This window comes from Glandiceps talaboti, chromosome 1, assembly GCF_964340395.1.
Source record: "Glandiceps talaboti chromosome 1, keGlaTala1.1, whole genome shotgun sequence".
In the NCBI taxonomy this organism is placed as follows: domain Eukaryota; kingdom Metazoa; phylum Hemichordata; class Enteropneusta; family Spengelidae; genus Glandiceps; species Glandiceps talaboti.
Window position 1 is genome coordinate 12,847,083 of NC_135549.1, and position 16,226 is coordinate 12,863,308.

General features: G+C 35.0%; 1 protein-coding gene across 4 annotated transcripts in view; it reads left to right on the forward strand.

The window, feature by feature from the left end:
- Positions 1-14,787, forward strand: part of LOC144439267 (man(5)GlcNAc(2)-PP-dolichol translocation protein RFT1-like) — a 41,573-nt gene extending 26,786 nt beyond the window's left edge. Inside the window, exons 1-13 of one of the 4 annotated variants that reach the window (XM_078128567.1) lie at positions 5,474-5,626; positions 6,059-6,166; positions 6,407-6,523; positions 7,600-7,789; positions 8,156-8,257; positions 8,587-8,715; positions 10,724-10,802; positions 10,968-11,149; positions 12,302-12,446; positions 13,044-13,149; positions 13,594-13,722; positions 13,959-14,079; positions 14,498-14,787. In XM_078128567.1, coding sequence (XP_077984693.1) covers positions 6,081-6,166; positions 6,407-6,523; positions 7,600-7,789; positions 8,156-8,257; positions 8,587-8,715; positions 10,724-10,802; positions 10,968-11,149; positions 12,302-12,446; positions 13,044-13,149; positions 13,594-13,722; positions 13,959-14,079; positions 14,498-14,674 — 1,563 coding nt within the window. In that variant the 5' untranslated portion in view covers positions 5,474-5,626; positions 6,059-6,080 and the 3' untranslated portion in view covers positions 14,675-14,787. Of the gene's footprint in view, positions 1-5,473; positions 5,627-6,058; positions 6,167-6,406; positions 6,524-7,599; positions 7,790-8,155; positions 8,258-8,586; positions 8,716-10,723; positions 10,803-10,967; positions 11,150-12,301; positions 12,447-13,043; positions 13,150-13,593; positions 13,723-13,958; positions 14,080-14,497 lie in introns of those variants that run through there. The other 3 variants (XM_078128545.1, XM_078128560.1, XM_078128553.1) reach the window with 3 other exon arrangements.
- The last annotated feature ends 1,439 nt before the right edge of the window (positions 14,788-16,226 follow it).

Below are 16,226 nucleotides of genomic sequence, written 5' to 3' on the forward strand. Positions count from 1 at the left end.
CTGGACGGACGGATGTTGTTCGTAATCTTGGTGTTTTCATGGCTTCGGCGGCTACTATGTCTGATCATGTAATTAATATTTGTAAAGCTGCCTCTCATGCTCTGTGGAAAATTGGCAAAATTCGCAATCTTCTTGATCAAAGTTGTACTGAAAAACTAGTTCATGCTTTTATTACATCACGTTTAGATTATTGCAACAGTTTACTATATGGTCTCCCACTTCAACAAATTCGTAAGCTCCAAATTATTCAGAATTCTGCAGCAAGGAAAAAAGTTGAGCATATTACCCCAGTTCTTCATTCATTACACTGGCTACCTATTCAGAAGCGCATTGAATTTAAAGTACTCTGTATTGTTTTTAAAGTTCTTAATGGGTGCGGGCCCTCATATCTAGGCGATTTATTAATGGTTAAATCCACCCGTCGTTCCCTTCGGTCGCAATCCGGTGGCGTGGTGAATTTGCATCAACCGATATCGATAGGGAACACTGCATAATATGGTGATCGGGCCTTCTCTATTTGCGGCCCACGCCTTTGGAATGCCCTGCCACCATGTCTTCGTTCATCTCATACTTTGAACAGTTTTAAATATGCCTTGAAATGTCATCTTTTTAGCTCTCATTATTATTAACTTTTAACTTTTTTTTACATTTCAGTCTTTTAATTGTCATTCCATGTCTTTTTTTATTTTTATCCTGTTTCATATCATGTTTATACTTGTGTATATGTACCTTTTAAAATATTGTTATACTTTTGTTCAGCGCATTGAGATTGTTTTAATGTAATGCGCTCGATAAGAAATAAATATTATTATTATCATATTATTATTATTAACATGTAATATGGCGGCAATTTATCCTTGTTCGTCTCCGAACATTGTTGCTATACCGAGTAATTTCGAAATCCCATCAAATTTACCCTTTAAAAGGTTGCTAAATTGTCGGAAACCGACATTCTCTGTTATTCATTTATTGCAGTTATGATTCCTTATATGGAGATGTGACGTCAGCGTTGCTACGGTAAATTACTGTAAATCGTTGCAACTCCTACTCATAAGTGTAACGCTTAAAGCACTTGGGTCTTACATAATGCACATTATGTACATCTAGCCCCAAGATTTTCTTGTTTCCATGTTGAAAAGGGTAAAAGTATAGAGTCCACTTCATGTTAGTCTTCACTGACTCTGTCTGATATAATCATGTAGAAACTAATAACAAACTGTACATTCTAGAAAAATTAAATGAATACAGTTTCTTGCGACATTTTGTCTAAAATGGAGTGAACTAAATGTCACATGTGCCACCATGTAGACACCATATCAAATACATACTTCAAAACATAAGCGTCTACATGTCTGCTTTAATTGCAGTATCTTCATAGTTCACTGTGACGAGCTTTACAACATAAACTAGTAATCTTTACAGTCAGTGTAATAGTATATCAAAATACTCTTTATAATTTTATGGTTTTCTATCACGATACAAAAATACAAAAATAAAAGTTTGTTATTGTACGTACAATAGCGAACATTTTACACATTTAGCAGGTTTTTTGCAATGTATTGAGTTACAAACACAGACTCGGTCTATGTTGTTTCACATTGGTTTTTCAAGTAGGACGCCATGATAAAATTGTTTTATAAATGAAAAATCCCCAAAATAAATACCCAATCCTCATCCACATGGTCACTCTAAGATAAAACCAATTAACTAGTACGGCTGTTCATGGACGTATGAAAGGAAGAAATGCAAATTGGCAAAATCCAACAATACCGATTACGCCCACATACAAGCAGCAGGTAAAAAATGAATTTCTGTTGAAGACTCATGTCTCCCTCTAGCAATCCTATCACTGGCTACATAAGTCTTTAAACCTGTGCTGACTGCAACCGGGGCCTTTTCTTCATCAAATAATCTATGATGTATTTTCATTTTCGTCAATTTTATCTGTTTTCTTCATGGTTATAGTGTCAAATTAAGTTATTTCCTGGAAAAGTAAACATGCTGTTTTTGATTACCGAACTTACCGATATGAACGACTTGCTTTGCACTAGAATAGTCTGAATCTAGAATATCCGAAATAGGCCTACTGTCTATTTCAATTAAAAGGGGGTAGATGACCTCAGGAAGGCCAAGTCGAAATAAAAGTATTCGTTATGTGTTCTAATTTAATATACGATCACGAGAAATTATAATTTTGTAAAGAGGGCGAATGATCCAAACACTATGTACACATTCCTATAGCTAAAAACAACGCTTTTCAAGTCGTTTAGTTGACCTGCGTCTTGTCAGGGAAAAGGGTAAAAATACTCACCAAATTGAAAGTTGTCAGATCACTGATAAGGATTTTTCAGTTTGGCGCCGACCAAGCTACGTGTGTATTTTTCTCGTTTTTTCTCGCTGCTGCAGCTTATGCTCCTGTGACATATATGATCCAGGGACTTTCTTCAGGGCCACTTTTAGTCCGGAGCAGGTCTGAGGGATCAAGTATATTTAACGGGGATGGAGTACATTTACGTGGCTGCAGTACATTGTAACAGGGATGGAGTACATTTTTACGGGGATGGAGTACATTTTTATGGGGATGGAGTACATTTGATGGAGTACATTTTTACGGGATGCAATACATTTTTACGGGGATGGAGTACATTTTTACGAGGGTAGAATACATTGATTAGCACCCCTGTAACAGCCCGTTTGCTCCGTGATGAGCGGAGCCTGAAAAACCATCCGTTGTGGGCGCTGTTCTTATCCCTTTCCACAAAGGGGAGAGAAGAAAGATAAGGACGCCCTCTCCGGCAACGTATTTTTAGAGTCTATAATGAGAGTAGTAATGTTGTATATTCATATGTGCATATATATGTAGTGTTCGTTGTACGCATTACGCACAAATACCGCGTTACCAATGGCAACTGACATACGAAACACACCTGGGAAATAATGAATGTCAGGATTGTCAGAATTGTATGTTTACATTAGCAATGTCCACGGTCAAACACATATACCGTAATTTCTAATGTAGAAATTTCTAGCACGAAACGATATAATTAGCGTCGACCATAGGACAACAAATATGAGTCCCTAAGGAATTAGCTAGGCATAGTACTGATGTAATTAGAACCCAAGCTAAGACTTGACCTGATGAAATCATGATAGGTCTACAGGTTTTTGGCATTTGATGTGTCTGCACTACCTGTATTTCAAAACTTTGTTCATGACAATAATATAATTGTTTTTTACGTAATCAAGGGATTCCCAAGATCAAACTGGACAGTGGAGTGAAGCCTAGACGCAATAAATATGTTTTGAGTTCTCAATGTATGAAATTTGCACACTTCATGTGATAGAAATAACCAACTCCTACACCACTTAAACTGTAAGATACGTCGTGTTGCTCCGCTCTCACAGCCCGCTTTCTACTTTTTCTGTTACGGGTTGACCGATATCGATGTGTGAGGGCGCTCCATCAAGTCGTACGTTAGACACTTTTGGTATTCGTACTCCTCCCCTGGGCCGTATCACTACTGCACTGAGAAAGCCTAAAAGGAAACGCGTAGTTGCGCCACCTAAAGCAAGATACTTGCCTCGGCAATCCCCTTCCTTTACATAGTGGTTTGATGTTGTAAAAAAGGATCTGAATAGTGCCATCTAATGGTAAGCAATCAGTGAAATATGGTACTCAAGTGTCCCAAATTAGTTGAAAGGGTTCCCTACCAACATTACAGCAGAAGGTATGGAAGGTTTATCGAATGTTACCTTATCATTTACCGGGGTTCCCAAACCTTATTTTTTTTAAAAACTGTCGAATTCGTAAAACAACTACAAGTACATGTCATTTATATATAAACGCTTTATTTTTATGACACACTGTGGAGTATAGTAAGTACGGCGTGACTTGAAATCTGGAAGTTGCCAGTTGCTAACGTCTTTGGGCAAGATTTGAACCAGGATTGTAACTCTGCTGGGATCTAGGAGGATACAGTTTTAATAAAGTCAAACCATACGCTTATAGGGAACATTAGGAACTGTGTTTTTCAAAACTTTCTAAAACATTGTGTTTGCTTCCCAGCTTCTTTTTTAAATGTCAAACCTGAATACAAATAACAATTTATACAGGAATACTACTTCCTGACTTCCAATATTTGTGGATACTCTACTTAAACAGTAGAAAAAGCTGGACAGTCTTACAATATATTTTGTTTATGATATTTTCTGTAAAAAATAATATTCTGATCAGAAATTCCAACATCATCGTGGCAAAGTGTACAATCTTATATGTTATGTATTGCTTTGGAATAAAGAACTATTGTGTAATACTAGACTAATACATAATGCATAGTTTAAGTACACTGATGTCGAAAAGATTTTATCTTACGTGACAAATTGTATGCACTCATTACGAAATTTAAATGCAAGTTGAAGTTGTGAAGTTCCCATACACAGTTCACTGTGACTAGACCGACAGCTCAACGTATCCTTCAAAAATATCTTCGGTACGTGATAATCTATCTGATGAAGGAATAAAAATGTCAAGTAACCACGGTAAACTAAAATGACGAATAGGCACAAAATCTAATTTCATAAAAAAATATATTTGGATATTCTTATCTTTTGTACTTTGTGGAATAAATATCATCTTGTCTAACATTAGTGTAAAATACATGATTTGATAAGAGGGCGACAGAATGAGTGAGTGATGAGTGAGTGAGTGAGTGAGTGAGTGAGTGAGTGAGTGGGTGGGTGGGTGGGTGGGTGGGTGGGTGGGTGAGTGGGTGAGTGAGTGAGTGAGTGAGTGGGTGAGTGAGTGAGTGAGTGAGTGAGTGAGTGAGTGAGTGAGTGAGTGAGTGAGTGAGTGAGTGAGGGGGTGGGTGGGTGGGTGGGTGGGTGGGTGGGTGGGTGGGTGGGTGGGTGGGTGAGTGAGTGAGTGAGTGAGTGAGTGAGTGAGTGAGTGAGTGAGTGAGTGAGTGAGTGAGTGAGTGAGTGAGTGAGTGAGTGAGTGAGTGAGTGAGTGAGTGAGTGAGTGAGTGAGTGAGTGAGTGGGTGGCTGGGTGGCTGGGTGGCTGGGCTTGTGTACGTGTGTGAACAAATGCTTATTGTTGTTCATTTTCCTGTTTTGTTTGAGGTTATTTACTTAATTCCTTGTACTTATTAAACTTATGAATGAAAGCAGAGACAAGAAAACACAACCTTGGTGGCGGCTGTAATGAAAGTCACCGACGACATAAGAAAAACAAAAGTCACAGACAGATAATTGTGCAGAGGGCGTTGTACAATGGTGGCCAGAGTATGGAAGTTTTTTCTTTGAGTTGATGCCTTGCGCAACTCTCCTTGGCTTATCACTCACTCGTGGTAAACAAAATACATATCTTCTAAACAGAAAAAGAAAGAATGTTGACAGGTTCGCGTCGGTAGAATGACGTCACTCCACAGTAAAATGAATATCAGGTGACCTAAGTCACATGACAAATCATGGCGATAGTTTGCGAGTTGGCTGATAGCATAGCATAGCATAGCGAACATGTAATGTAATGGCATAGTGTGCAATACACGATACAACATTATCAATATGGACGGCAGTGCCACTTTAGCGAGCGCTGCACGGTCAGCTACCTATAATATGGTATTACAGGTAAATGATTTGTAGTATTTTGTACTACTACTACTACTAGGACTCCAAGTCTAAGGTTTGCGTGTAGCGTATGCTAATCATTTACATAACAATGTACAATAACTTGTCAATCAGAACGAGTATAACCATAAAACCTCCATTGTTGGGTCTGTGGTATAACATTTAAAATGCAGACGATTCGTCGTCAGTCAACGGGTACTAGTGTATGGAGCGTTAAAATGGTCGATGTGATCTTAAACAAAGCGATGCATTCAGCTTGAAATGAGGGGTCACCGAGGTCATCAGAGAAACAGGGGTCAAAAGGTCATCCAAATACTAGTAAGCAGCTCAATGCACATGCACATACTACATGTTTTAAATAACCAGCTATCTATTAAATTCTCAGTGGAAGTATTAATGCTCAAATAACGCGTGTTACATTCCATATTTTAGCTTTTAATTTGTATTTCAACAGATGGTGTTCCGGGTTCTCACTTTCCTTTTGAATGCATTTATTTTAAGATACATCTCCAAGGAGATGATGGGTGTGGTCAATGTCAGGTAAGGATAACTTCCTCAACACTGTTCTAGATCTACAGTTATGTGTGTGTGTGGGTGGGTGGGTGGGGGTTCGGTCCTCGATATCAGTTTGCGATTAGACTAGTGTTGCGCCAGATCGGAGTTTAGATAAAACGTAGGGGAAAAAAAAGGTGCGAGCGACTGTCGACAGTCTACTTTGAACTTGTCATGAAGCCAGTGTCACAAGGTGTAACGATTGTCATTATTTTTATCATGTGACAGACTAACTCTACTCTACTCAACAACTCTATTCATTGCCCGTGAAGCTTTCCGTAGAGCTTGTCTTAGTAAAACAGATGATAGGAAATGGAGACAAGTTATCAACTTATTGTGGTGCACGTAAGTATATAAACCCTTATATTTGCTATGATAGCACATTTCAATACTACTACAATGTAATATGATACAACACAACACATCACAACAGAACAGAATATGACATGACATGACACAACAGAACTCATCACACAATACAACTCCACACAACACAACATAACATAATGCAACACCACACCACACCACACAAGATAACATAGCACCACAGAGAACAACACAACATAACACAATGCCACGGCATTTTGAATATCCCTATGAGGACCACATTTGAAATAAGTGTTTTTAAAAATACTTTTATGTGTTATGCTCGGTGATTTTTTATACCTTGTATTTTAATATGTACTTGTATAAATTTTTACGCAATTCAATTCAGTTCAAGACAACACAATGCAACACAACACAACACAACACAACACAACACAACACAACACAACACAACACAACACAACACAACATAATACAACACAACATAATACAACACAACACAACACATCACAACATAATATAACACAATACACAACTCTTAGTAAGACTCAGTGAAATGTAAAACCAATGAAGTTAAAACAAAGTGTACTTTTACAAATTAAGTAAAATGCAATAAATAGAATTCTCAAAAAAAAAATGTGGCAGATACCATATAACAATGATCTATCATCAGAGAATTGACAAGGACAATTCATCAATTCCTGAGTTATATTCCAGATACAGTTGGGTAAAGATGTTACTTTTAGAATAAGTGAATATTAAGCCATATTATGGGATATCCAACTTTTGAACTCTGTAACATTGACAGAATGGTCTTCACTTTGCGAAATATTGGGTTTTCATACAACTCAGCTTGACTAGCCTGCTTTACTACAATGAATTTACTGCAGATATTAACAATTCTACTAATAAAGCCTGTTTTTATGTAACACATTCATGTATCCAAACTGACAATGATAGAAAAATCTAAATAATTTCAATGAAAGATCTTAAAGAAATTCAGTTTTGACTTTCTGCGTACTCTAACATTGAACCTTTTTTGCCCTGTGTGACTGTTTGCTTGGGTTGAAATTTAACTTGTATGTTTCTTACAGAGTTCTGTTAGGCCTCCTTTGTGGATTGGCATTGGCATATTTCTGGTTGACAGTATTGGAAATCCCTAACCCTGACTCTATACCAAACTATTCAATTGGTGTGATAACATTTACAGTGTCAGCCATATTGGAACTTTTAGCTGAACCCCTCTTTGTTGTTGGCCAGGCACTGTTGTTTGTCAAACTAAGGGTGAGCTTGACTTCATTTGTTTCTTTAGTACCGGTAGCAGTGTAAGGAAGACCTTGTATACTCTTTATGTGAAATTATCATAAAACGATGTAAAACATGCATGCGTGCGTGCACGTGTGGATGTGGGCATGGATGCATTTGATTCATTATGTTTGAGTGTACACATGCTTTTATGTCTTTATCTCTGCATAGTTTCTGTTTTATGTGTTTGTGAAAGTGTTGACAGTAAAAAAAAAAGAGAAAATTAACATTTATCAGGAGGAAAATTATTAAAATTAAGACAATAAATGTATAGATTATCCCTTGTAAAACAATATCCAATTTGAATGAAATTGATAAGTTACTGATTGTATTTTGTTTGTACAGGTGATAGTAGAAGGAATTGCAATAATGTGTCGATGTCTGGTAACGGTTATACTAGTAGTCTACTTTCCACACTGGGGTATCGTAGCATTCTGTTGTTCACAGGTGAGGCAAATACATTAATTGAGATCTGTGTAGTTGATGTAATAATGTCCATTTGATAGAATTATTATGATACTATAGTATATATTTACTGCCATATTGATACTTGGCTTTGACTTTGTATATAAAGACATGGCAATATTTTCATTCTCTGTTTCAAAAAATGTGTATCATAATCATAATTTTACTGAAAATTTTTGATCAAATCATTGGTAATTTATATAAGGAAACAGCAAATTATTGTGTTGCGTTTTGATAAAGGTTGAAATCTTCTTATCATGTGATTGGCCTATTCAGTGTGTATAACTGTCTATTTTTCCTCTGATTTGCAGCTTGCATTTACATTTGTATATGTGGCTTTATATTATACATATTTCATCAAATATGTATACTCATCACATGATAAATCATTTCCATTGAAATCATTTCGAGATTTCTTCCCTAAAACAAGTCCAGGACAGGTGAGTTCCATGAATTTGTAATCAATTCATTTGACCTTTAACCTTCCATACATATTCATTTAATAAGAGAGGATTTATAGCTAGACAAGAGAAGAAAGTGTGAAAAGATAGGGGGGAAAAACCTCAGTAACCAAACCCCCTTGAATTTGAAAGGTATGGTAAGGGGCTGGTCATTTGTAACTGGAGGGTGGTGGGGGTTGGGGGAAGAATGCTTTGGGAAACATCTCTACAGGTAATGTCTATCACAAGTACAATGACAAATTCGATTTTAATGCTGTGAAGTGACTTGTTTGAATTTTAATTGTTATTACTTCCAACAAAGGTTACTTGCTATAAATTACATGGTATATATCAGTGACCACACAGAGAAATTTTAACTGGTGTTTGAACTGTCCATTTGTGTGTACTTTGATCAATTTGTTGTCTCCAAAATAGTCACTATTCACATAGTCACAATTCTTTGATAATGACATAGTCACTATTCTTTGACAATGACATAGTCACTATTCTTTGACAATGACATAGTCACTATTCTTTGATAATGACATAGTCACTATTCTTTGATAATGACATAGTCACTATTCTTTGATAATGACACAGTCACTATTCTTTGATAATGACATAGTCACTATTCTTTGACAATGACATAGTCACTATTCTTTGACAATGACATAGTCACTATTCTTTGACAATGACATAGTCACTATTCTTTGACAATGACATAGTCACTATTCTTTGATAATGACATAGTCACTATTCTTTGATAATGACATAGTCACTATTCTTTGATAATAACAGTCACTATTCTTTGACAATGACATAGTCACTATTCTTTGATAATGACATAGTCACTATTCTTTGATAATGACATAGTCACTATTCTTTGACAATGACATAGTCACTATTCTTTGACAATGACATAGTCACTATTCTTTGATAATGACATAGTCACTATTCTTTGACAATGACAGTCACTATTCTTTGATAATGACATAGTCACTATTCTTTGATAATGACATAGTCACTATTCTTTGATAATGACATAGTCACTATTCTTTGATAATGACATAGTCACTATTCTTTGATAATAACTCACTATTCTTTGATAATGACATAGTCACTATTCTTTGATAATAACTCACTATTCTTTGATAATGACATAGTCACTATTCTTTGATAATGACATAGTCACTATTCTTTGATAATGACATAGTCACTATTCTTTGATAATGACATAGTCACTATTCTTTGATAATAACAGTCACTATTCTTTGATAATGACATAGTCACTATTCTTTGACAATAACAGTCACTATTCTTTGATAATGACATATTCACTATTCTTTGATAATGAGATAGTCACTATTCTTTGATAATAACAGTCACTATTCTTTGATAATGACATAGTCACTATTCTTTGATAATAACAGTCACTATTCTTTGATAATGACATATTCACTATTCTTTGATAATGAGATAGTCACTATTCTTTGATAATAACAGTCACTATTCTTTGATAATAACAGTCACTATTCTTTGATAATAACAGTCACTATTCTTTGATAATGACATAGTCACTATTCTTTGATAATGACATAGTCACTATTCTTTGATAATGACATAGTCACTATTCTTTGACAATGACATAGTCACTATTCTTTGATAATGACATAGTCACTATTCTTTGATAATGACATAGTCACTATTCTTTGATAATGACATATTCACTATTCTTCGATAATGACTCACTATTCTTTGATAATAACAGTCACTATTCTTTGATAATAACAGTCACTATTCTTTGATAATGACATAGTCACTATTCTTTGATAATAACACAGTCACTATTCTTCGATAATGACTCACTATTCTTTGATAATGACATAGTCACTATTCTTTGATAATGACATAGTCACTATTCTTTGATAATGACATAGTCACTATTCTTTGATAATGACATAGTCACTATTCTTTGATAATGACATAGTCACTATTCTTGCATCTGTAGAAATGGACCAATCTTGCTCTAGCCAAGTTAACTTGGAGCTTTTTTAAACAAGGATTTTTCAAACAGATTTTAACAGAAGGTAGGGTGTGATTTAATATAGCAACGATTTTTAGTATTTTAGTAAATTAAAGAAGTTCGATCATCATTTTCTACAGCTGATACAGGTTATTCAAAAATACTTGTGTGCAACTGAAGACAAATTGTGTAAAATGATAAGTTTATTTGTTTATTTGTTTGTTTGCAGGTGAAAAATATGTAATGACATTCTTCAGTGTTGCAAATTTTGCTGACCAGGGACTCTATGACATCATTGCCAATTTGGGCTCCCTAGCTGCACGATTTATTTTCCTTCCAATAGAAGAGAGTGGTTACCTGTTTTTTGCACAGACATTGAGTCGAGGTGTACCTTTAAAAGAACAGTCAAAAGTAATCCTTTATTTCTACTTTAGGCTAAATAAAAAAAAAATTGTGTGTTTCCGATAAACCAACCGACCCTAGTTTAAGCCTCCAATCCTAAACATTTTTTAAGCATTTAAAACAAAAAAATTCTGTCTTCTTGACCTTCATGTGTCTGTTTTCTTTCTCCAGTCATGTCTGTACCATTTCTTTCAAATCAGAGCTGTTATTTGTTCCGCAACACTGTGAAATAATGGTGCGTCTTGAACGGTGGCGTAAAAGAGGCTGTGGTTTACGATGATGTGTCTGTACATATTTCATCAAATTATCACAGAAAGGGTATTCTGACAAACATTTTGTTTGTTTTGGGTCGAAGCAATATTTGTCAGAAATACAAAAAAAAACAAATAAAGATTTTTTAAAAAAAATTCTCGACCTGCCAACCCTTTTCTCTGAGGCCATGTTATTGGAAACACACAAGTATTTTTTTTTTTGCCTTAGGGAAGACTTTCTGTTTTACTGTTTTTATCATGACTTAACTGGGTTTAGTAGCATGGTGAAGTGTCTCTGTGAGTATGTATGTATGAATGGGTGTAATATGAGTGGTGAGTGAGTGTGTACATACGTATGTATATGTGTGTGTGTGTCTTTGTGTGTGTCTTTGTGTTGTTAAAATCTATTAGACTGATTGCCTCAGTATTTGGTGGTGACATTTACAGAGGGGTCTAGCAGGGAAACTTCCAATCAAAATGACTGCATCACAGGTGTGTGTTTTGGGTTAGAAAAATTAGTAGATAGTAGAAAGAAGTTAGTCAAACACTACTGAATAGATTGGTCTAAAATTTGGTGGAGATGTTTGTAGGGATTTGTAGATAAAGAATTGTTCATGACATGATAATCCCATCAATGATATGCAAATTAGGTCTAAACATATGATTTTCAGTAAAACATTTGGGTCTTCAAAACTGTGAAATAAGGTGGGAATTGTGATATTTTTAGGGAGGTGTAGATGAAAATTCATGACAGAGAATTCATTTGAAATAGATTTTTTAGTTTGTCAGATGCAGTGTCAACAACTGACCATGTCTAAAGTGATATTCTTGTGTCAGATGCAGTTTTATTGATACACCTGTAATGATCTTACCAATGTTTATTGTACCAATTTTATGTCTTTTTTGACAGGAATCAGTAACATTGGCCACCCAAGTGTTGGAAAATCTACTGAAGTTTGTATTTCTTATTGGTTTAACTATTTTAGTCTTTGGCTACCCCTATTCCTATCTGTTATTAGATTTATATGGTGGTACTTTACTGAGTTCTGGTACAGGTAAGGACAACACATTTCATTGATCTGTTTGTGGATTTTTTTATCTTTATTTACACTTCATGTATTTATTCTTTAAATTTTATGTGCTTCTGTCCCAAGGAGACCAGTGAAATTAAACCCTCATAGGCTCAGTGTTAATGCAATAGGAAACGAGAATGCCTGTGAAAAACTTGTGTTGTTTGGTAGGGTTAGACTGAACAATACTTACAGTGTGGCCAATTTAATGTATCCCAGATCAGTGCTCCAACCCCATCTACCTCAGTAATTGGCAAGTAGTTTTAACCACTTGGCCACTGGCAACCTTTATTAAGCTGTGAATGAGTCATAAGATATTAAAACCTCTTCAACAAGTTTTGTCCATCCTGACAAGGTATCACACTCTGCAGGACAAAGTATACACTTCAAATAAAGTGACACATATGCAGCAGTTCACATAATTGAAACAAAACATGACATATATATTTGTATACATATGTATATTCATGTCTCTTTTTTTCTGCTGTTGTACTTTTTTGTGCATCTATGAAATGTCATATCCCTTAGTTTGTATATCTATTAATGTTTGAATGTTGTATGGTAATTTTTTGTATCTTATAGGTCCTCTTTTACTGAAGTCCTACTGTGTTTATGTGTTGTTAATAGCTATGAATGGCACACTGGAAGCATATGTGTTTGCTGCAATGAGTAGCCAAGATGTAGACAGGTAGGTATAGAAAGCTTTCTTTCTACCTTCTCACAGGTACTTAACTATGCTGTCTGAATTTTAATCAACTTCACTAATTTACATATGCTGAAATATGTAATTCCTTATATGGTAATGATTTTGTATCACTTCAAATATTTACATATGCTGAAATGTATAATACCTTATATGGTAATAAATTTGTATCAAACCAAGAATTTACATACACTGAAATGTCTAATACCTTATATGGTAATAAACTTGTATCACACCAAAAATGATATACACTGAAATGTATATAATTCCTTATATGGTAATGAATTTGTATCACTTCAAAAATGTACATACAATATAAGTCTGTAAGCTAAGATTGACATAATTATGAACTATACATTATGATTATTTTCTGCTTCACTACAAGTACATTTATTGGATTTCAAGCTGACAGTTTAACTTTTCTTTCAGATACAACCACAAACTACTAGTTTTCTCTGTTGTATTTCTTTTTTTCTCATGGTTTTTCACCAAATTAATTGGTGTCCTTGGATTCATAGTCGCAAATTGTATAAATATGGGGGTCAGAATAATATTTAGGTAAGTTTTACAATTGTCGCCAGATTTCTTTCTTATATGTTATTTATCTGAAAAATGTCATAAATTAAAACCAGTATTGGATAATTAATCACCTATAACTTCAAATGAAAATTCATACAAAAAATGCTGCTAGTTATTTCTGCAAAAAAAACAGTATTTCAGATGTGTATTAATATAATTCATATTTTCATAAACTGTCCTATAAACATTACAACTGTATATTTCTTCCTTTACAGTTGTTATTTTGTTCAAAATTATTACAAAGAAACGGGTAAAAATCCCCTGAAGAGTCTTATACCATCAACACTGGTTCTAATAGTTTTTGGCATCTCCTTAGTTGTAACTGTTATTTCAGAGGTAAGAAAAAAATTATGATATGACAACAATCTTCTAGATCTTCTCTTGCCTTCAGTTTTCATTTGAAGCATTAGTTAACAAAACTAAAGAATTCATTTTATATTCTCTATATTCATTCACCATGTCAGATGGATTTCAATGATATGTGTATTGAACAAAGGTTATTTGATATATGCAAAAAATTATTGAATGTGAAATATATTATTATATTTGATTTCTTCTCTTTTTTTATACATATTTCACTAATTTGGATTTCATTGCACTGTCAAATACAGTAGTGGCAGTTAACAGAGAGCTATAAGTGATGACGATGAACACAAGACATGCAGTCCATTTTTACATCTCTTTTTACTTGTAATGTTCTTGTGTTTATGTGTCATTTATCATTCCTGTATCAAATTGTTTTCTTCTGTTTCAGAAGTTGTTTTGTTGTGATCAAGGAGTGCTCTTCAAGTTGGTTCATGTCTGTATCGGTGGTGTCTGCTGTCTGGCTGTTGCTTGTTCAGTTTATTTCTCCGAGTACGACATGATTGATTTTATAATGCAACAATTTGTCACAAAAAGGAAAGCTGTGAAAGCAACCAAGAAAGACTAAGAGTCCAGATTTTATTTCAAGTTTTTTTCATTTTTGATGAATATATGATTTTATCTGTTATTAGAAATCTTTTCATCATAAACCGTCACAATGTTAAATGAAAAGAAAATCATGGAAGACAGATTGAATGTTTATATCTGAAATTCAGATGTGATACAGAAATAAAATATTTCATAAATACAACTTGTGCCTGTTTTATTCCATGTAAGTTGATTTATCAGGTAGTGTGTGTTTATAAACACTTGTCTCCCAAGTAGTCTAGTGAGGGTCATCTGCCATGGGTGCAGTGTTAATGCAGGAGGAAACTGGAGTCCCCGGGGAAAACCTGCAGTTTGGTAAAGTCAAACTGAAAGACACTCTTCTTACTTAGTGTGGTAAATTAAATCAAAATCAAACCCTTAATGGGTTCAAACCCCGATCGCAGTGGTAAGAGGCAACCGACAACCCTTTAGATCTTACAACCCTTAGGCCTCATGCCTTTGGATGTTTAATTAATTGCTCTTGCCTATCAAATACATTGGGAATGAGGGTAGGGGTAGGGGTGGGTGTGTCAGCCTATCAAAGAAATGAGGATGGGTGGGGAATTTAACAACCTATCAAATACATTGGAAATGAGAGGGTACGGGTGGGTGGTCATTTTATGATCTGATATAAACAATGGCTGATCATACTGCCTTCTGGGCATCAGCTGTAGCTGTGGCATTCATTATTCTGTTGATGGCTGGCTGACCAGGACAAACTTCAAGGTCGATGGTTATTGAATAAACTCTTCAATGTATTATGTTGTTATTCATTTGATCTACCACAATGTAGTCCTGCTTTAAGAGTAAGTTGGGAGTTGATTCTCACCCTTTTCCATGTTGTCAGAATCAAGTCTTGACTTACTGTCTGCAAGCAGGGCTAGCCACACTGATGAACATTGGCCCTTTTCCATGTTGTCAGAATCGAGTCTTGACTTACTGACAGCAAGCAGGGCCTACCGTACACTGATGAATATTGCATAGTTTGGGTCTGAATGGTAACTTACAAAGAAGTTGCTTGTCTCGTCTGATACTGTTTAGAAAAACATTCCATTCTGAATCTGCCTACCTAATGTTGGACACATGTTCACTGCAGATTCTCATAGGGAGTAAAAACAAGACAAATACCACACATTGTCAAATTCATTATCTTTATTGAGCTGCATACTTAGAGGACATCCATTCTACAACGTCATCCCCAAACGTCTTTCAAAAAATTCTCATTTCTCTTGAGTCAAAAATTCAAAAATATATTTCTTATATTATCCATAATTTCATCAGAAAGCTTTTCTCACTGCTGGGTGCACTAATAAATATGACCTTGACAACATTGGCTTGTATTCAGTTCAGTTTCTTCGAGTTATATCACTGTTCAGATACATACACACATCAAACGTTTTGTCTAACTATTCAAAGTACAGATACTTAATACACACATCAACACAATTGAAGACTGGGTAGCACTTTGTGTCTACAATATACACACAATACATCTATTGCAAATCTCAATATAGGTGCATGAAGCCAATAGA